The sequence below is a fragment of the Littorina saxatilis genome, linkage group LG9 (genome assembly GCF_037325665.1).
Source record: "Littorina saxatilis isolate snail1 linkage group LG9, US_GU_Lsax_2.0, whole genome shotgun sequence".
NCBI lineage: Eukaryota > Metazoa > Mollusca > Gastropoda > Littorinimorpha > Littorinidae > Littorina > Littorina saxatilis.
Genome location: NC_090253.1, coordinates 18,555,802 through 18,577,935, shown reverse-complemented (window position 1 = coordinate 18,577,935; position 22,134 = coordinate 18,555,802). Strand labels below are relative to the sequence as shown.

The following is a 22,134-nucleotide window of genomic DNA, read 5'->3' as shown; positions in this document are numbered from 1 at the left end:
GTAGTCAAGGCAGCCAAATTGAAGACGCTTGTTTTGGAACCTCGATCTTTTCTAAAGCATCGTGCAATTTATTACGTCAAAGCGAAGAAACGTCACTCTGGAAAGTGTGGCGTGGCGTGTTGGTTCTAAAGAATTCATCGAGGGAAATTAGCGAGCGCATTTTTCTTCTTCTATAATGACGTTTGTCTTGGTGACTTTGGCATCGTAAGCTGGGGAAAAAACAGGTCCCTGCCAGACTTACTTGACATAACCTCATTTACATGATATACACACGTGTGATTTGAACGATTAATATCTCATGAGTGTCTCTCTCACGTATGTAGGATAAATAGATTGTTGGCAAATGTTTTGTTTTGCTGCATGTTTATTGTGGTTTGATCTTCACCACTCGCTCAAAATGAGCACATACATTCCTTAGGTAGATTTGCTCTTCACACAGATCTGTTCCTTCTACACGTCATCAGTTTCCCCGCATAGGCCTACTCAAAAACAGGTGACGTGTTCGTTTCCGTAGGATAATTATAGCCGTGACGAAATATGTTTATGTTCCTGACGTGTTTCTCAAGCAAAGAAACAACAACAAAAAAAGTCTCTCCGACAATGTTTAGAGTTTGGCTTATCTGTCAAAATCACGTTTGAGATATCCGTGTTTGAGTTAGCTATTTTTTTTACATTGCTTATCCGAATTAGAAATAGTCTTACAAAGAGGGGGGTCTGGCGGGGAATTGGTTTTGGTTTCTGATATCCGAGTTTTTTGCTTAAGCGTGTTTCGTTTAGGCGAGTGCGGCTGTACTACTATTCACTATCAGTGAATAATAAGCATGCAGGAGTAAATAATGATCGACCGGCGGTTGGATACAAGCTCCTGTGCACCAGCCTGCTCATTTGCCCGCTGCTGTCTCGTTTTACTTATGGTAAGCACTACGTACTACGTACGGTCTGCGCACTATTTCTAATAGTATAAGCAATTTTTAATAAGCAATATTATTGCTTATGATGTAACACTATGATTGTCTGTTGCCCATTGTACCCCCCCCCCCCCCCCCCCAGCCTGCTATGCCTGTTTCTGAGGTAAGCTTTGCTTCTGCTGAGTCTGATTATCTTTGTCTCTGTCGGTCGGTCTGTCTGTCCGTACGTCCGCCTCTCTCTCTCTCTCTCTCTCTCTCTCTCTCTCTCTCAGTCTCTCTCTCTCTCTCTGTCTCTGTCTCTCTTTCTCTCTCTCTCTCTCTCTATGCCGATTGTATTTCTACCTCTCCCTCAGTCTTTGTCTTCAAGTCTCTCTTTATCTATCTTTGAGCCCCCTAACCCCCCCCCCTCTCTCTCTCTATCTCTCTCTCTCTCTCTCTCTCTCTCTCTCTCTCTCTACCCGCGCTGATCATGCCATGGCTGATCATTTGGCTTCGTTTGGAGTTGATATCGCCTTACATTTACGGTGGCCAAGGGTGCAATATGCGACTGCTGTCTGATTGCATCGAAGGGCACTCGTCTGAGCGAAGACTTGTCGAAAATGCCATAGCTACGTATCCGTGTGTGCAACTGAGCTTACCACTATGTACAAAGAGACACAGAGGCAGAGAGCAACACAGGCAGCTAGACGGACACACAATGGACAGATACAGACACAGACAGACAGACAGAGAAAGAGTAGCAGTTGTTGAACTAGGCCTTCTCGAAAACTGCCAAAAGCAAGATCTCCAAATGATGTTTTAAAAGGAAACTATTGATTCGACGGGCGCAGTGGCGGGATGGGTTACAGAAACACGAGTACCCAGCATACTTCTCTTGAAATCGGCGTATATGCTGCCTTACGGCCCTACACGTACTCATGCAAAAACATGAGTGAACGTGGGAGTTTCAGCCCATGAACGAAGAAAAGAAGAAGAAGATCCGACTGTTTGGGGGGAGTTTCTGGCGAATTTGACGAATATGAACAATCTGGGGAATCCACTTGACCAACTTTATCTAGACGCACGCACACGACACTATTTGCTCGAAAACGGACACAACGCTAAAAATAAATTAAATAGAAGTGCAATGCCCTTGTCACAGTAGTCAACCACTCAAGGCACTGCATACCCCCAGCCGCGAAGGACAAATCGGCCATCCCTCCCTCTCACACACCCAGTCTCTCTCGATCTCTCTCTCTCTCTCTCACACACACACACACACACAGCCTCAGTGGCGGTTTTCTGTAATTGCAGCCGGCAACGTCTAGCCCCTAATTATTTCACACAGCAAACTCCTGCACATCAGTTGCAACTAACATTCGCTGACCGTGGTCACTTACGGGGACATGCCACCGCGCGAAAGTCAGCTGCAAAAACTAAAATTTTCAAGTAAAGCCAGGGGCTGAGGGGTGAGTTGTCGTTCAGGGTTGCATCTCTCTCACTGATCTCTCTTACCCACTGCCCCCCCCCTCCCCCTCTCTCTCTCGATCTCGTGATCTCAGTTTCTCCCCTTTTTAATGGAAAAGTTGTGCCACCGCAGTGAGTGTGTGTGCCGGCCGGGTGTCACTGACTTTATGCAGTTCAGTATTCTTCTGATTTACGCAAATGAGTGAAACATAAAATATGACTTAAAACATTGCCTGATTGGAAGTAATAGAGTTCACCTGTTACGGGACAACGAGGTATGTTAATCAAATGCAAGCGAACGTAATCAATGCAAGGCACAGCTGATACACAGTCAACCTTGACCTTTTAGATATCGAAACTAGAAACAATCAATATAGGGATAAACCGTTTCAGAACAACGTTAAATGTGTTATGTGGCTTAATTTTTGCCGACAAATAAAAGAAGTTTCCCAAGATCTTGGAAAAGTATTTAATTTCATTCTTCTCAAGAAAATTAAATGTTAATTGTATGAAATCACACTTATTCCGAAATCTTAACTTACCTTTGAGAAGAAGAAGGCCGACACTTTAAGAATGTGTACATATGGAGACAACATGGCGGCGCGTTTTGGTGGATGTGCAAACGAAAAGTGAAGGAGACTCTACTGTAGCTTGTTCTGAGAAGTTCTGACCAGCTCTGGGGGCTCCTTAATATTTCTTAATAATCAGCCTTTAAACGATCACATAGACTGCGGCTAAGAAGATGGGTAAACGGTATTACTGCGATTTTTGCGAGAAAGCATTCGCTGACAACGCAGCAAGTAAGAAGAACCATTTCAATGGAGCACATCACCACAGAATGAGAAAGGCGCATTACGATAATTTCAGAGGTACTCAAACTTTCTGCTACTATTTTACCTTCTTCTTTATGTCTTCTTTCTGCAGTTAGTTTGAGACATGCATTGTGATTGACATCAGGTGATTCACTGATTCAGTGATTGTGACTGAGATTGTGAGTGCATACATACATTGTGTGCGTGTGCGTTCTCCAAGAAGACCCGAACAAACTAGAACTGAGGGAGAAGAGGTAGCAGATGTCCTTCAACGCCTCAAAGTCAAAATTCCATGTAGCTATTGGTCACCTGCAAGAGTATTATATATATATATACAGGTCATCACACTACGCATCATTCTCAAAATGTTCTGTTCCAGATCCAGCCTCTATTCTGTCAGCAGAGATGGCAAAGAAACCATGCCGCAAGTTTTTACAGACAGGTACATCTGTTGCAAACATGCCTTTCACTAGTTTTAGTTTTCAATGAGAATAGTTTCCCTGTGTACATATTTTCTCAGTATGAAAAAGAAGAAGAAGTTTCAGTAATTCTAAAAGTACAGCATCTCTTTTACTTTTAGGAATGCTCAAGCAAGTTTCTGTAAGATTTATGTTGAGAAAATTGTGTCAGTCGACTCAGTCTCACTGTCAGTTTGACTTCAATTTGTTATGTGTGTTTGTTGGATTGTATCATGTATGTATTATAGATTATATAGATCTGTTCAAAAACTATTTGCTGCAAAGCAAAAAGAAACTTAGAAAGGATGAAAGAGGATTGTTGCTCTTTTACCTGTTGGGTACTACTAATAATAGTAATATGATAATAACTGCAACAGAACTTTAGATTTTAGATACCATGTAATTGTAATCTTCATACAATTTTTTTACAATTACATGCATGAAGTAATTCATCATTACTGTGCTGGTTTTCAGGTAATTGTGAGTTTGGAAATGGCTGTCGCTTTTCACATTTGACAGAAGGGAGGAGGAGAGAGTTGGAACAACAATGTGAGTAATAGAATACTAATTCCACTTAGCCTTTATTCAGAAAACTATTTATCAAATAATGTAGGTTTGAATGTGTCTTACCACAAATTATCTAGTGCTGCCAAGGAAATATATGTGTGTGTGTCAGTGACACTATGTGTGCATGTGCTTGTGTGTTTGAAGCTATTAGTATAAGGATGTTGTTTGTTCAACAGACCTCTGATCAGTTTCATACTTTCAAGTTAACTTTGACTAAATATGTCATCGAGATCATCTTTTGCATCTTGCAGTGTCACGAAGTGGTTTGCATGTGAATTTATTATGCGAGTTCTGCCCTTTTGCACTGTCTCTACCCTTTCACACCAAACACTTCAAAAACAGAATTTGGGAGGATGCAGGCTCATTATTTCCTCAACCAAAAACAACATACTTCTTCACTTTAAATACATCAATACGAACAACTTTTCAACACACAGTTCGCACAATCTTCCAGCTTTCACTCAAGGCATGTAAATACATATTATAACAATACTTTCTCAAATATAGATTAACGCACACAAGAAGGTACCAACAGACACTCACGAGTTCGTATCACGGCTCACTGCATGTCGCCAGTTCACTTACTTGTCTCGCTAAATCCTCGTAGAATAATGAATTCAGATGCCAACACACAGAGATGCTAACACAGACCTTTCACTGAAGATGCCAACACACACCTTCCAGTGAAGATGCCAACACACCTCTCACTGAAGATGCCAACACACACCTTCCAGGGTTCTCCCCGAGAAACCCTTCCGCCCGTAGCGGAAACAACCGTCGTCAGCTACGACCGGTATCGATGAAGACTCCACTCGTCTAGTCATCTGCGCCGAGGTGGTCCCTTGCTTCCACCGTCGTCTAGCGCTTCTCTCGTGTAAGGTCCCTCCCTTATACGCCATGGAAATCCCTCATGGAAACTCCTAAAGAATTTAACCAAGTCTTAATACAACATTCTCTAATTTACCATCTCTTCTTCCAAACGTTCATGTACCACTCATACATTCTCGTTCATTCCACGTTCACATTCCGTCCACATTCAATATCCAAACTAACACTTAATCAATGAATAACACTCCCCATACAAAGCATGACCGTCTTAAACATAACATAAATGCGTAGCAATTATGTTCAAGAAATTCCCCATGAAAACCCGTGATACAATTACATCAAGAATTCTCTCAACGCTTCACACTAAGATTGGGTGCACTTTATATACACTAACCTTTACGCTCCAGCTATGTATTCCAACGTCAATAATAAACATAGTAAAATCATTTACCTTAAGAGACCCGTCTCTTGAAAGAGTACTTGTTCCCCGAACAAGTCTGACACACGCTGAACAACCTTCCCGGTTGAAAATCTCAAACGCTGTGACGTTATTTACCTCAGACCAGCTACATGTCTCAAACACAGCTCACATCAAGCTAAGCCAGTTTTGCGTGCAACACCCGAAACACGTGAATAACGCCAGTCCGGTCAGCTACCATCGCCTGTACAACATTTAGGGAGGTTAAAAACACGACGTGGTTTCACCTCACAAATATGCTACTCACATCTTTGTGACATGCAGGTTCTCACAGAAGCATGTCACTTGCACTGTTTTTCCATTTCTCCCAGCAGTAATGACATTTTATCAGACTTTTTCTCTGCTATTTCCCACAGGCCAGCAGAACAAAGAGAAGAATCAGAACTCTGGCGCTTCAGGCCCAGCAGTGGTTATGGGAGAGCTGGACGACTGGCTGACCAAACATTCCCAGCGTGAGGTAAAGGGGGAGGACAGTGGGGAGCCCGCCGCCAAGCGAAGAAAGACGTTCCCCGACTACAGCTTGCCGCCCCATCTTGTCGGCATTCCCAACCTACCTCCATCCTTGTTGCCGCCTACCAGAGACGATTTTGTGAATTTACCTTTGTTGGAGTGGGGATAATGCAGTGGCGGGTGGGGGTGGAGGGATAGGATTGGGTGAGAGCGTAAGGGGAATGAGAGAAAGGATGAATCTGAAGGTTGTGGGGGAAGAGAGAAGAAAAAAGGAAAAAAAGAGGAGAGACAAATTGTGTCCACAGGTTTTTGAAAGTGTTGTTCAAGTGTGTGTGTGTGTGTGAAATTAAATCTCAGTTCTTAAAAGCTGGGTTTGATTGGTTTCTTCTTCAGTGCCAGAATTAAAATTCAGTGCTGCGAAATTAGGTTTGTTTTGTTGTTTGGTCTATTTTGTCTCTCGGTGCACACACAAGTATACACTCACATTCACACACACACACACTCACTCTGTTTTTCCCTCTTCGTCTCTCACAGAAACTCTTAACATTATACAATAGAGTTTCTTGACATTTCATTTATTGATAATCACATACACCGTAATTCTGATAGTAGAACAAATGTGTGACAAGTCTCTGTCTACAGTAAGATAGGTTTAATTAATTGGGGATATGAAAAAAATAAAGCGGTAAGCTGAATTTCTCTGATAAAACAGTTCCGAGGTTATCAAATTGTACACACACCTAATTAGAGAAATTCAAGAAGCTAAACGACTTATCTTTAATCTCCATTAACTTGACCTGCTTAAATAATGTTAAAAATTGAACGGTGTATTATGTTTTTTCCTCATTATACTGAATATTAAATGCAATGATACATTCAAGTCTACTGAACTTCACGGTATTTGAATATAGAGGTAAAGTCAGTTGATCACTCTATTGGTACTTAATCTTTTAATGTTTGTCTTTTTATATTTGTTTCTTATACCCAAACATTAGCTAATGTCTAAATTACAGCAAAAGACGCACTAATTTTTTTGAATTCCAATTACGAAAGTTGGTGATACTGTCAACTGAATCTGTGAAACAGTCATTTTAATTTAAAAGATAACTTTCATGTCAGTAAAGAAAAGAATTATATAACATATGCACACATGATAATATAAAATTCAAATGTGTAAATTCATGCAGGCACATTTTAGATATGAATCATGCAAAAACTGCAACTGAACCAAAGATAACCCTGAAATTAAGAATCATAATAAAGCCTTGAGATTTTGCTTGTTTGGGAGTGAACACCGCTGATAAGTCAGACAGATATGGATTATAGAGTAACCGAAAATGAAAGGGGGAAAAATCAACCAAGCAGTAACAATGTACAAAGTTTTTCATACACATTTCTTCAAGTTTTGATAAAAAATAAAATATACACAAACACACTCTCTGTCTCTCCCAACTCCCTTCCTTCTTTCTATCTCTCACCCTCTCTTTTCCTCCACGTACACTCTCTCTTCCCTCTCACTTTTTCACACAACTAAATTGCACAGTCAGTGAACTGATTGTGAAAAAAGGTTTAAGCGTTATCACTCAAAATTAATGGGCAAGTAGTAGAAAAAGGAAGCTCATCTCACAGTTCTAATTCAACAACAACAAATTGAAGGTTTTCTCAAACGTTATCAAAAACTGTACAGGCTGAAATGCTGGGTAAAACACTGCAAGTGAAGACCAAAGAAGAACATAAACATGAACGTAAACCAATACTGTTGTATGTCTGATTGAAGTAATGCAAGTGAGTATTGCGAGTGAGTTTACTTTGTTTCTGATTACATGTATTCCTGCCTAAATGCACAGCTTGAAGTTGAACATAACTACACAGGTTGAACAAATCTGTAACGACTGCAAAGATCGTCCCAACAAATCACAAAAGTTAAAAAACAGTTCTAGAACACAAATTTCAGTGCTCTGCAAAATCATAAAGTGCTATTCAGTTTCCAAATAAATCATAACTGGCTTGAACATATTATTCTGATACGAAGAATAACGTCTGGAACAAACTAGCTTGAACAATTACTTTTGCACTCAAGGGAGGTAAATCATCAAAAAATGCTCTTCAAATTGGCCTTGCAAAAAAGTCGTAAGGGGTATTCCTGGTTATCAAAATAGATATTTGTCAAAATATGTCTTCATACCGAACATGTGTTTTGGTAAGTATAGCAACTAAGTAATACTACACATTTTCCCGCTGCAATTTTTCCATACTCCTTAATTATCACCACAATAGTAGGTAGGCTTGCATCAGTTTTATTATTTGGCCTTCAGTAGCACTTACATATTTGGCTTTTTTTTTTTAACAATGGAAAAGCGAATGCAATGGTATTCTTGGACCTCTGACGCAGAAGATTGCTTCTAAGCCTCTCTGGCGCACACATGGTGTATGTCACCAAACTCTAGTTAGTTAAACAAAATCCTCAGCAATAGTGATGTATTTATCGATTAAAAGTTGTTATCTGGAAAGAACTACAGAAATGTTCAAAAGTACGGAGAAAATGTTCTTTCTTTATTTGGTGTTTAACGTCGTTTTCAACCACGAAGGTTATATCGCGACGGGGAAAGGGGGGGGAGATGGGATAGAGCCACTTGTTAATTGTTTCTTGTTCACAAAAGCACTAATCAAAAAATTGCTCCAGGGGCTAGCAACGTAGTACAATATATGACCTTACTGGGAGAATGCAAGTTTCCAGTACAAAGGACTTAACATTTCTTACATACTGCTTGACTAAAATCTTTACAATCATTGACTATATTCTATACAAGAAACACTTAACAAGGGTAAAAGGAGAAACAGAATCCGTTAGTCGCCTCTTACGACATGCTGGGGAGCATCGGGTAAATTCTTCCCCCTAACCCGCGGGGGGTCGGAGAAAATGTACACAAGACAAAATGCTGCATGGTTGGTACACAGTCAACATTTTAGGATAGGAATTAAAGAAAATAATTTAATGAGCAAATGTACTGTCTTTCGGCGACAGCTGGTTTGTGGTACACAAAAAGAAAGAAGAGATATTCATGTATTGAAAAATTAACATAATTAATGCTTACGTATATGAATACACAATGGTAAACAAAATAAAAAGCCCCTGGATATAACAGTTGAGCTTTTTTTTTTTTTTTCAAAAGGTCTGGTTATTGTATTAATTAAGGTTATACCTGTACTTTCGCAGACCCAGAAATGATGCAGATGCCTTTATTGGAACAAACTGCAGCATAATAGATTCTCTTTTGAACAAATCAAACTTATTAAAATTCAAATTTCATCTGCTTTAGAAATCTATGCAAAACATGTCATTTATTATTTTTTTTAGATTGGATGGACTAATATCATTTTCAGGTATGAATATCATGGATATAGTGAGCCCTGAAGTTTATGTCAGGATTAATACTCGATAGAAAATCAAAGAAATATTGACAAGTAAGCCAAGATAACCAGAAATAAAGATGCTGGGTATTTCATTGACATTGTGTTTAAAATTCCTGCAAACCCTACCATTGGCTTCGAATTACCCTGTGAGTTTTGCTGCAAGAGAATCAGAACATTCGCTGTTAAAACTGAGAGCCATGCCGTTTCAAGCTAAGACTGTGCAACATAATAAGAGATGTTGCTTGCAGAATAACTTGTGAGACTTCAAATTTAAAACACTTACAATTTGAACAGAACCAAAGTCACATCTGAAGATGGACCGCTGTGTTTTCAGTCTTGATACAGATACAATGTATGTGAATGCACAGTATTTCACCAGCAAATCAAACCAAAAACAAAGCTGCGACAGGAGGTTGTAATTATGATGAAGGTTTGCCATTTAGTGATGATATATTGCAGAATTTTGAACTGACCAATTTTTGGTTTTGATTTGGCAATGTGACTGAACAAAACAAAATAAAACAAAACACACAAAAGCATCGAGTAAGCGTTCTACTCTAGCTAGGCTGATGAGTTAATTGCTGTCGTAGAATGTTAGTCAATTGTCACTCTAATGTATGACACCAATCATACTCCCAGACGTTCAAGCCATTGGCATGCATAACAAACTCTTGTACATATTTTGACACTCTAATTTTTTTCAAATAAGCTGTTTGGGCAATTTATGCTCAAAGTCCTCTAGCATTTTTACCTATTTTATGCCAATTAATGAGCGCTTCTGGGGTGATAACGTGAGACAACTCCTGTGATCTTGCCGCGAGGTGGCGCCAGTTACCCGCCGAAAGAAAGAGGGGGCATAACCTCACCAGAACCGCCCAATACTGAATGACAAGAAACCTGCCTTTCTGGCCATGTTACATACAGTTTTTTTCTATCCAAGGCAACAATTCTCAAAAGCTGGCAGGACAGACATAATCGTAAATGTCCCCTTCTATGCCAAAGAACGTTGAAAACAGAATTTGGCGGACAACAAATAAGATACAGAAGGGTAAGAGTGTTTTTAAGACACTAGAGATGTGCGTACACTTGGTTGCGACAACAACTCTGTACAAAATGCTTATTACATTGGCTAAAGCTTCTCAGTAAAGAAAACATGAACACTTGCATAGGATACACATAATAAATCATTTACATTGGTAAAAGAACACACAATTCAATACAATAAAACTCTACAAACAGAAATTGATAGTTTTATCATTCCTTCCAATTTTTTGTCCTCAAACAATACATCTAAGTTTGTGTTTTACAGACATCATTTGTGACCCTCCACCACGGAATGAGTCGCATGTCACCTTTGCATGATTTTCATATTTTTACATTTTCATAAAGAATTTTGTGTGCTCTATCCAGTGGTGAAAACCGTTTTAGAAAAGAGTGAAAACTGTTTGAGTTATAAGCCTGTGACTAAGGTGACCCTCACACTGTTACTAGACACTCCCCGGACTTATATTAAGCCTAGCGCAGAACCGCGCGAGGTGACATGCGACTCATTTCGTGGTGGAGGGTCACATTTATCAAAGTGTGCAAGCTTTCTTTAGAGAACAGTTCCAGAGATAAAAGAAAATCAAGACATACATGAAAAAATGTGACATTCTTTTCCTTCTTGTTTTATCACATGTTTGACATTCCTAAATCAGTTTTTCAAACTTTGAATAAGTTTTTCGATTTTAGAAAAGCGAAATTCAGAGTTTTCAAGTGTCGTTAACAAACCAAGGCACAGTGCCCAAGTCACTTGCTGGTGAAAGCGGTGCAGGCACAAAAAGCATGGACTACTGTTGGCCCACCCAGTCATTGCAGTCAAAACAATTAATCCAGCAATATATTTTGAGGCCATAATAGAACTTTTTTCTTTCAAAGCAAGGGAGAGCGCACAAAACTTTCACTGCCAAGCTTGGAAAATTAAAAAAATCAAAGCAAGCTTTATACAATTCTAAAGCACGATACATTCACACATAAAATTCTTCTTTTACATCTTAAAAAAAAGGAAAAATAGTACAATTTCCACACAAAACGCACACTATATGACACAAAAGTTTGCTGTTTCTACAGTTGACTAACTACATGTGCAAGCAACGATACTTTTGTTAAAAGCAGCAATAAAGCATGTAAATCATTCATGTCACTTGGCACTATATACTGTATTGCATCTTTAACATGTTAAAACCATATAATTTGATAACATGTGAATCCACACAGACTCCTGACTTAACACATTTTTACACAACTCAAACATTTTGATGACAAATGAAAGTTTGTTCTTTCCATAGTTCATTTAAAGAGAGATGGCAATTCAAGGAGTTTTTGTTCAAGGCTTATTCCTGCAAATGTGCAATAATCCCCTGAAAAACTGCAAGGCAAGTTTAACACCAAGAATTAGCCAGTTGGTTTTAACCAAAAAGAAAAGAAAAAGACAAAATATAAACGACTAGTAGAACAAGAGAACAACAAGTGTAAAAGTCAGTGTCTTTAACATATTTCCGGACTCCAAGACTCAAGTGGTATAGTCATGTAATGTCTGTAGAATTACAGTCAAGTGAAATGTGATCTACCAACGTAACAAATCTCTCTCTAAAACTGACGATACGTACATTCCCAACCCAACAGAATCACAACATCAATATGGCAGCGTTCTTCTTTCCCCATCTTCACGATGTATTTGTCTTGGCAGAAACACACTTTTGCCCTTTTCACGGACACGCTCCATCATGAATCTACACAAAAGTAACCTCCTTCTCTTTAAATTTCACTGACATGTACACTATCATAGAAAAACAAAACGACAGAAGAAAAATTCAAAAAGATACAACAGGCATTGGACCCATCAGAAAAGTTGTGAAATGGCAACTGGGGAAGAGGTAATGAACAAAACAAAAGCTGAACGATGACTCATGCAGCTCGAATCTGTGGCCGGAGAATGAATTGAAAGTTGACATGAAGGACAGAAGACAGAAACAACATCATCACATCGTCACAGAGTCTGGTCTATCGATCAAACCCAAAAGTTTATTCTGTAACTCGCTCGGCACACGTTATACACACACAGCTACCAGAAAATCAGCGTCAGAAACTCATGAGGGCTTCATAAACTAAACTTCACTCTGACACACCAAATGCATGCATTTTACTCTAGAAATGTTTTGTCCACGGGCAAGTCTTCCTTCCACACAATGGCAGCAGCTAGACCTTGCTCACACGCACAGCAAGTTTTAACCACACTCAGAGACAGGTTTTTAAGATCCCTCCTCCTTAACTATGAACCAGGAGATCGACAAACGCTCCTTAGAAAGATAAGGTTGGGAACTTTCCAGCTGTGCTCTCTGCAGACCTGAAAACATTTTCCAATATATTCAGCAATTTTTCCCTTTCAAATTCCTGAATTCAGACTTTCATGGGTAGGGTTCATTTGAAGCTGCATATTCATTTCTTGATTTTCAACAATATTCAGCATTTTGCATGTATTCAAAATTCCTGAATGCAGAATCTCCTGGGTAGCTTTGAATGAAGCTGCATTATTTATTGTTCTCAAGGGAAAACACTCAATGTTTTAGCAGCTGCTGGTTTATTTTTAATTCTGAGTTCGTCTTCCTTGGAATCAGAGCTGAGTTGTCTTCCTTCGAAGCAGAGCTGATCTGAGTTGTCTACCTTGAGAGCAGAGTTATGTTCTCTGGCCATCTCTGCTGCACAGCATTGGTGACGATGAAAACAGGAACAAAGACGACAGGACGGTTGTTAATAAGATTGGTGATGGAGTAGTTACTGTCGAGTTGCTGCCGTGGCAACGTCTGGTCGGTATCATGCTTCTGTTACACCTGAAACATGAAAAACAGGGATTCTAATGAGTAATGTTCTTATTTTTTGTCTTTTTTTTAAGACAGGCGAAAATAGTGCAGATTACAGTAAAACCCTCGTCCCTTTTTAAGACTCCTCCATCCTTTCAAGACTTATGTTTTTCTCTTTGATTTTCTGTTCATAGCCTCTGTAAATGTATCTCCATTTTAAGAGATTGATTCCCCTCTTAATAACCTGGTTTTCTCAGATTTATGCAAGACTTGAAAGGAGCGGTTCCACTGTATTTAATTTCTGTTCGCCTATCATTAAAGATGGAAAATAAATAACATAAAGAGAGACATTAAATCAATACTTCAGTTTAGACCAACAGAGCTTGGTCTGATCCACAGATCATCTTCTTTTCGATCGCCGATCACACTTGGAGTCCAGATCATCCACAGATCATGAACTGAGTATTCTTGAATACTTGCACTCTGTCCTTTCATTATTCGTTTCATCTAAACTGACTGTTTTCAAACTAAAAATTAAAAAATGCAGTGTTAACGCTTGCAAAATTATCACAAGAAGTTTTATCCCACAGACATTACAGGCATGTGATTACGGTAGCTTCAGGAAATATTGCAAAAACACATACAGGTGTTTTAGTTCAGAACAATGTTTATTTATTGCAGATATATTCAAATATAATATTAATGTTGTAGTCCTTCGTTTGTCTTTAGGTTACATGTACCACCACTGCAATTTCTCCATGTGAGATAATAAAGTTAATTTGATTTGATTTGATTTGATTTGATATTTCATGGAATGTAGTTATATTGCAGCATGCAAATTAAAGCTTCAGGCTCTGTACCTGACCCAGTACCACTTCTCCAGAAAAAATGAACGAGGACCATTGGGGATCATGGGCACACCAAACTATGAAGCACAGATAAGATGCTCTGTAAAACACAGGTCTAGAAGTCTGGAACTCTGGTAGGGCTTTAAAGCTCATACAAACACTGAGAATAATCATTGCAGCAAAATAAAAATACAACACCCGCAATACCATTATCAAAACAAAACAAAAATAAATAAAAAGCAAGAGGCAGAACTGCATCCCTCAAAAGACACAAAAGCAAATAGTAATAAATGCCACAAGAAAAATCAATAAACAAAAAAATGAACGAACAGAAACAAAGCATTTAATGACACAAACCAGTGCGTGCGCAGCCCCAAAGCAAAATACGGCAGGCTTGTTTCTCTCAGTAATACTGACCCCAAGTGTATCTATCCCAAGCATGACATGAAATTATAGAAAAGCCCAAATTCTTGACTACACCAGAAAATGTTTGAACAAGAAGGGCAAAGCCCACACGACTCACATGCTGAACAGACCTTGATCTTTCTTTCAGAATAATTTTACAATAAAACTGAGAAAAACAATATTTATTCAGTAAAGAAAATAATTACAGAAAACTAATGCCATTGTGAGTTGCACATTCAGTAATTGCATCCAAGTTATGGTGCATACTGTGTCAAAAGGTTCTCAATCCTAAAATGCTAATCGCTGGTCATTAGGGGATCGAGTCGAACAAGGAACGTCAGTTCTCCGACTTCTCTCTAGTCTGGCGCCTGTTTTCTCTTTTTTGACAAATATCAGTTTAACTCAAACTGACCTGGAACTTGAAGATATGTAACCTAATGTGGGTTATTATGAAAATATAATGTATTTCCCTCACACATATGTAGTTTTGGAAGAGTTATTTTCAATAGTTCAAGGTCAAGGTCACTTCAAAATATATACATTTCAACTTTGAAGGACCCTGTGACCTTGACCTTGAAGTGAGGTCAAGTTGCCAAACATGTTTCTGAAGATCTAATGTATTTCCCTCACACATATGTAGTTTTGGAAGAGTTATTTTCAATAGTTCAAGGTCAAGGTCACTTCAAAATATATACATTTCAACTTTGAAGGACCCTGTGACCTTGACCTTGAAGTGAGGTCAAGTTGCCAAACATGTTTCTGAAGATCTTGTAACCATACACCATCAGGCCACAATTGGTGTTGATAGACTTAATAGTTTCCAAGAAATATACAATGTTAAAGGTTTCACAGACGGACGGGGGGGACGGACGCCCGGACGCCCGGAAGGACAGGCGGACGATGTCGGTGAGTATATAGACTCACTTTTGTAAGTATAATGTATTTCCCTCACACATATGTAGATTTGGAAGAGTTACCTTCCATAGTTCAAGGTCAAGGTCACTTCAAACTATGTATACAATCCAACTTTAAAGGACCCTTGCGACCTTGACCTTGAAGCAAGGTCAACCAAACTGGTGTCCAAAGATAGGGCTTACATTGCCCTGTATAGCATACATAGCTAAGGTTGCCATTCTCGATAACTTCAGAAAAAAATGCGAAAATGTGAAAAATGGTCGTTTTTAAGACAACAATTACGGCCCCTGTGACCTTGAACTTGAAGTGAGGTCAAGTTGCCGCACATGTTTTTTGAGATCTTGTAACCATACACTATCAGGCCACATCAGGTGTTGATAGACTTAATAGTGTCCAAGAAATATCCAACGTTAAAGTTTTCCGGACGGACGGACGACTCGGGTGAGTACATAGACTCACTTTTGCTTCGCATGTGAGTCAAAAAAATGATTCCATGGGTGGGACTGAAAAATTTCATGAATCCTGAAGAGTTTTAAGGGGGGGGGGGGTCTGGGGGTTCCAAGACGCTGAAGGATGTGTATAATTAACAACCAAAAAAACGTCACCATAGACATTACGAATCCGGATTTCCGGCATATACTGGAAGAATCCCACCCATGTGATTCATATGCATGCAATCTAAGCAGCAGATATAGTGATCTCAAAGCTTTCAAAATGTTGGAAATCCATCAAGCGGAATTAAGACAAATCTCAGGCCTGGCCCCTCTACTCCCAGTTTTGTACTTACTGCACTTTGAGATTTCTGACAAATTTTGGAGCCATACAAAACTGCATTACACCAAGTAATCAATTGAGATCTGATTTCCCAGACCACAATGTCAGAGCTTTTTCCCCAACTACTTTTACAAAGAAGGCTTTACATAACTAACCTTGAACTCCTGCATCAAAATAATGCATCCACGACTTTAATTTACATGCATATTCATTATGATAAGTACAATACATTTACATCTTGTCTTTTCTGGTGATCAATAAACTGCTATGATGGGCTCTACACTGACACTAAGCGATATTTTATAAACCCTTTTACAGTTCAGAGACATCCTGCTTGCTGCCGCGCGAGCAGAGAAAATTTTCCCTCTTTATCTTCACCGCGCTGGCAGCAAAACCCCTCCACGCGGAGGTGTTTACAGACAGGTCAGACACAGGGTGTTTAGTCTGACTTGTTTACTACTTCAATTCTTGCAGATACTTCTCTAAAAATCATCTTTTCTTCTGTTCACATTCCCATCAATACCCCTCCCCCCAAACAAAAAACAACAAAAAATGGATAAGAAGAAAAATAACGAAAGGCAATATCCAGAATTAGCTCTGTGAAAGTGACATCACGAGAAGTAAAACCTAATCGAACGTACATTTTTTAATTCATTCAGTGTGTCGATGAGAGACTTTCACAAGGCTAAATCTGGAAATTGCTGAAAAATGAAAGACAGAAAGAAAAAGTGCAATACGTTCTACAGGTGCTCAAAAACCATGCACTGACCAATTCCAAGCGAGACTGCCACTCTACTCATCAGTACCATTCGTGGCCCCTATTCTAATTTTGTCGTAGTGAGGACCGCCGGAACTTGACAGTCTCATCCCCCTTGCCCCATGATGGTTGCCAAGGTAGGAGTCAAGGTCGTCTTCATCAGAATCAAGGTCACTGTCAAGATCAAAGTCAAAGATCATTATGTAATACAAGATCAACATAATAAAATCAGATAAGCAAACACACAGGGATGCATATGATATGCCCACATTCACACATAATGTGCACACACACACACACACCGTCTCTTTAATGGTTCTCTGAAATAGAAACATGTAACACTTTCAGCTGCTTATAAAAAAGATCTTGTTGCAGGTGGTACAAAATAATCACCCTCGTCAACTATCTTCTTTGAACATATATGTGTATCCATGTGCTTGCTTGCGCAAACACTCGCACACAAACATACATACACACACACCTATATCCTACCCCCCCCCCCCCCCATACACACAAAACCACATAACTGACACACACACACACACATCTATAACTTACCTATCCTCTAGATTAAGACTGTCAGCATCAGAGTCTAGCTCCTCCTCCAGTGCTGCCTGCAAGTCTGCGATTCTCCTGAAAGCCAGCTTCAGGTCGGCGCGACACTGGGCCAGCTCCGTTTCCAGAGACTCCAGTTCATGCTCCTGAAAATAGTCATAGTAATTGATAATAACGTTGATTTCAATTTCTGGAACATGGCATGCCAGTTCTGCTTCAAAACCTGACGGCTCCCTGGAAAGCAGGTAAACAAAGGTTTTACTAATATGCCTCATGCTTAACCGACTGCACATCGCCTGATAAAGCTTTCCTGCACCAGGCTTGGGAGCAGCACTATAATGCTTCCATGTGAATAAAATAAAGACACAGACACATACACTCACACACATAGACAGACAGTCAGCCTGCCAAAGATCCGTGCATGCATACACAGACAAACAGACAGACAGACACACACACACACACACACTTCAAGCAACCACTAACCAACCCACCAAGCAATGAAGAAAGCAAGAAAGCAAAACCAAATGCACGTACCCTTTCTTTGAATTTCTGGGCTGCCTCCATTTCTTTCTTTTGGGAATCTGCCAGCTCTTCGCGCAACTCTCTCAGCTGTTTCTGTGCGCGTTTGGACACTTCTTCCGCCATCACCCGTGTTGTCACCATGTCTTCCTTTTCTGTGGAAACCTTCTCCACATGTTCTTTTAATCGTGACAAATGTGTCTGGAAAAGAAAAATGGAAGCAATTACTTTAGGCCAAAAAAAAAAAAAGGTCTGTTTACGGTAACCCGACCGACCCTAGTTTTTTCGCGCGACCCTAGACTTTTTTTTTGGTATTTGGGAAAAAAAAAAAAAAAAAAAAAAATCTTGTTTTTTTGACAAAATAACGTAAAAATATGGTTTTTTGGAGGAAAAAAAAAAACAAAAAAAAAAATCCCGACCTACCGACCCTATTTTTTTGGCCTATGTTACCGTAAACAGACCTATTTTTTTTGGCCTATGTTACCGTAAACAGACCTATTTTTTTTGGCCTATGTTACCGTAAACAGACCTATTTTTTTTTTTGGCCTTATGGGTATGCAAAAGATAACTGAAAACAGCTATCCAAATTATTACCGTATTTTCGGCCTACAAGATGCATCAGTTTTACTTCTGAATCCGACAGCTAGTGTCTGTTTCCAAAATATATTAGACACACACATGTTTGTTGGTGTTGCAAATGCTTTAAGGGTATACAAAAGATACTGAAAACAGCTATCGAAATCATGACCGTATTTTTCGGCCTACAAGATGCATCTGTTTTACTTCAATCCGACCGCTAGTTTCTATTTCTGAAATACATTTAATTAACACACACATTGTACCGTATTTGACGGATTACAAGACGCACCGTTTTATAAGCCGCACCCCTGACTTTTAACAAAAAAATTGGGACGAGCCACGTATAGGCCGCGTCACTATATTAGCCGCCGTCGAAAAAAATATAATCAGATCGTGTCAATCAATCAAAACAACCAGGCAAACGAAAGTACGGTATTTGGCGAAATCGGCTCCGAGAATAAACAAGTGAAACAAAGAAGAAAAGTGAAAAAGTTTGAAGAAAAATATCACACACACAATTTGTAACCAACACACACATGTAGTCCCGCCCGAATAAGCTTTTTTGGGATGATTTACGACTTTTGCGCACATTTCGAGCAGAGGAAAACACAACATGGCGGCTCTCGCTCCCCCAACTATCGCGAGACACAAAAAAACGAAATCTCGCGCGCGCGAGATCCTGATACATCCGGTGTTTCTCTGTACGCTATCTTGTCACGACGACTTGTTGACAAACGAAGATTCGCGAAAGAAAGAGAAAAGCGCCGAGTCTTGAGTAGAGAGCTAATAAAGTACCGGTAATCGCTAATCGAGCGAAATGAAAATCCGCCGCGACTTCCATTAGGTGAATGCTATTCAAGTTTAGGTAACGTTTTAGCCGCATCTTTTTATAAGCCGCAATGCGATTTTTTTTGAAAAAAAGTCGCGGCTTGTAGTCCGTCAAATACGGTAGGTGTTGCAAATGCTTTTATAATCCACAAACATGGCAGTGTAAACAAACAGCTGACAAGGAGACCCTGTCCCGCCAAGCTTTCATTCCACTGTTCTGTCAGAATGCCCATGAGAGTCACCCATGCTTGTCTGGTATAACTGGGAACTTGTCGGTCTACAGACAGCATCCACACTTTTATTCTCTAAATTCCCCAGGAATCGGCCTATGGCTGCCTGAATGGCGGGGTAAAAACGGTCATACACGTAAAAATCCATTCGTGCAAAAGCATGAGTGAACGTGGGAGTTTCAGCCCATGAACAAAGAAGATGATTTTCTGAAGCATTTTGTTCTCCCTTCCCAAAACTTACCTCTGATCGCTGTCGCTGTGACTGTTCCAGCTCGAGTCGACTTTCGTAATCTCTGAGCTTGGTTTCCAGTCGTGTGACGGAGTGTTTGTCCACCATGCCTTCCTCGTAGCCTTGGACCTTTGCTGTCAGGTCCGCCACCTGAAAGCAAATAGGTTTGAACTTAAAATATAGAACTCAAACTTTATCCTGCCGTACTCTTAATTATATATGATACCTAGACGTGTCACGTATTCACGTTAAAACGTCGTTTCAAACTGTGTTTGGCTTATGGTGTCTGAGATTCTGCTTTAAAAGGGAGGGTCAAAAAGAAGCGTACTGGTTCTTTTTTAATCGATATTGTATCGATATTGTATGTCTTTAAAACCGCAAAACATGATTCCGAGTGTACAAGGATATTTCTCTTGCATGGGTGGGATTTTTCCGGAATATGCCGGAAATCCGGATTCGGTTCAGGATTCATGACATTTGTCAGTCCCACCCATGCTCTTGCGTTGTATCATGAAAGTGGAATACTTTTACTCTACCAAAAAATGTCACTAGCTGACTTCAAGTATCCCATTAAACTCACTCACCTTCACTAGACTTTCCTTTTATTTTACATGCACCAATCTTTACCTATGCCATTTCTCACTTGTCAGGACGCTCATGCCTGTGTGTGTACTGTGTGTGCGTGCATTTTTTGCCTTGTTCATTCCATTGGTGAATCAATTATAAGTCTGCATTAAAAAGAATGAGCAACGTACGCATTTATTTATCTATTATATTTCAAAGTTGTTTTCAGAAAATCATTCTCCTGTTTCTCCATAACATGCCTTGAGAGCAGAACTCAGCTGGGCTGTGAAAAGTAAATTGTTTCCTTCGTTATCCACTTACCTGTTGTCTAAGCTGGTCTCGTTCTCGTATCAGCTCCTCTATCTGCTGCAGCTGGTCCGTCAGTGTGATCTGGTGCACTGATTGCTGCACACAAACACCAAGGCAGAAATCAAAGATCTGGCTTCATGTTGTTCATATGTATAATGTCAGCTTTATGGAGAATATAGTTCCAAGAAAACACAGACAGACAGCTGGACGGACATACAGATACACAGGTGACCCACACAACTAAACATTCAACTCAGAGACAAAAACCAATAAAAGTTAACTTAACCTGCTATGAGACTTGAAGATACCAGCTTCCTTCATGTGTAAAGCAGTTTTGTTTAACATAGATTCATCCAGCACACTTCCAGTAAGACAAACACCATAAACATCAACACTCTGCCTCTGCTTCCTGTGAATAGTGGTTTATTATTTTTGTCCTTTTTACTGAACCAATTTTGCAGATTGACGTATGTGTCACTTACAAAACTAATGAAGCAAACAAAAATCCCCATTCTGCACTAACCAAGAAAGCAGCCAGGCTGCAGATGTTTGGTTTACAGTATTTGTGCAAGCAGAAGGATGCTCTTTTCCCATGAAAAAAGCCAAATCTGAGTATTTGAGACTTTTAAAGTAGACCTTAATCAGGTGTGAGACATTTTGGTAAAATTCTGGATAGATCTGGGTGGTTTGCTCCCTTGTCCACACACAAAGGACGATACATTTCAACAAACAACGTTGACAGTCAACAACTTCACTCACACAGCAGCAACGACAAAACCACCCACATCAACAACAGACAGCAACAATTCACCCAGCAACAATCTCAGATGGAGCTGCGGGGTTTCTTACCTGCTGGACTGCAGCCTTGAACTTTTTCATCACTTCCGACAGCTCCTCTTCATTGTCGTCCAACTGGGACTGGAGGTCTGTTTTCTCTCTCAGTAGTGCCATGTTCTTGGTCTCCACCTGAAAATGTTGTCAAAAGCATCGCTGTTAAAATCTTAAATGTGCAACAATGCATACAGTGGAGCCCCCCCTTTTAAGACCCCCCCACCCCCCCCCCCCCCCCCCCCCCCCCCCCCCCCGACGGGCGCAGTGGCGTGGTGGTAAGACGTCGGCCTCCTAATCGGGAGGTCGTGAGTTCGAATCCCGGTCGCTGCCGCCTGGTGGGTTAAGAATGGAGATTTCTCCCAGGTCAACTTATGTGCAGACCTGCTAGTGAGTCACTTAACCCCCTTCGTGTGTACACGCAAGCACAAGACCAAGTGCGCACGGAAAAGATCCTGTAATCCATGTCAGAGTTCAGTGGGTTATAGAAACACGAAAATACCCAGCATGCCTCCCCCGAAATCGGCGTATGCTGCCTGAATGGCGGGGTAAAAACGGTCATACACGTAAAAACCCACTCGTGCTAAAAAC

The 22,134-nt window shown here is 40.0% G+C and overlaps 2 protein-coding genes across 4 annotated transcripts in view; one reads left to right on the top strand and one right to left on the bottom strand.

Moving 5' to 3' along the window:
- Nucleotides 1–2,923: 2,923 nt before the first annotated feature.
- LOC138975508 (zinc finger matrin-type protein 5-like) lies at nt 2,924–6,372 on the top strand. Its single transcript, XM_070348212.1, has 4 exons — nt 2,924–3,223; nt 3,546–3,608; nt 4,099–4,173; nt 5,854–6,372. Exons 1-4 carry the CDS (start codon nt 3,097–3,099, stop codon nt 6,114–6,116), a joined length of 528 nt encoding a protein of 175 aa, XP_070204313.1. The 5' UTR covers nt 2,924–3,096; the 3' UTR covers nt 6,117–6,372.
- Nucleotides 6,373–6,501: 129 nt separating this feature from the next.
- Nucleotides 6,502–22,134, bottom strand: part of LOC138975507 (unconventional myosin-XVIIIa-like) — a 142,086-nt gene continuing 126,453 nt past the window's right edge. For 2 of the 3 annotated variants that reach the window (XM_070348211.1, XM_070348209.1), the window contains exons 32-38: nt 21,565–21,681; nt 20,728–20,811; nt 19,855–19,992; nt 17,992–18,177; nt 17,458–17,600; nt 16,949–17,073; nt 6,502–13,230 (exon numbers count right to left, since the gene is read on the bottom strand). In XM_070348211.1, coding sequence (XP_070204312.1) covers nt 13,214–13,230; nt 16,949–17,073; nt 17,458–17,600; nt 17,992–18,177; nt 19,855–19,992; nt 20,728–20,811; nt 21,565–21,681 — 810 coding nt within the window. In that variant the 3' untranslated portion in view covers nt 6,502–13,213. Of the gene's footprint in view, nt 13,231–16,911; nt 17,074–17,457; nt 17,601–17,991; nt 18,178–19,854; nt 19,993–20,727; nt 20,812–21,564; nt 21,682–22,134 lie in introns of all 3 variants that reach the window. The other variant, XM_070348210.1, reaches the window with a different exon arrangement.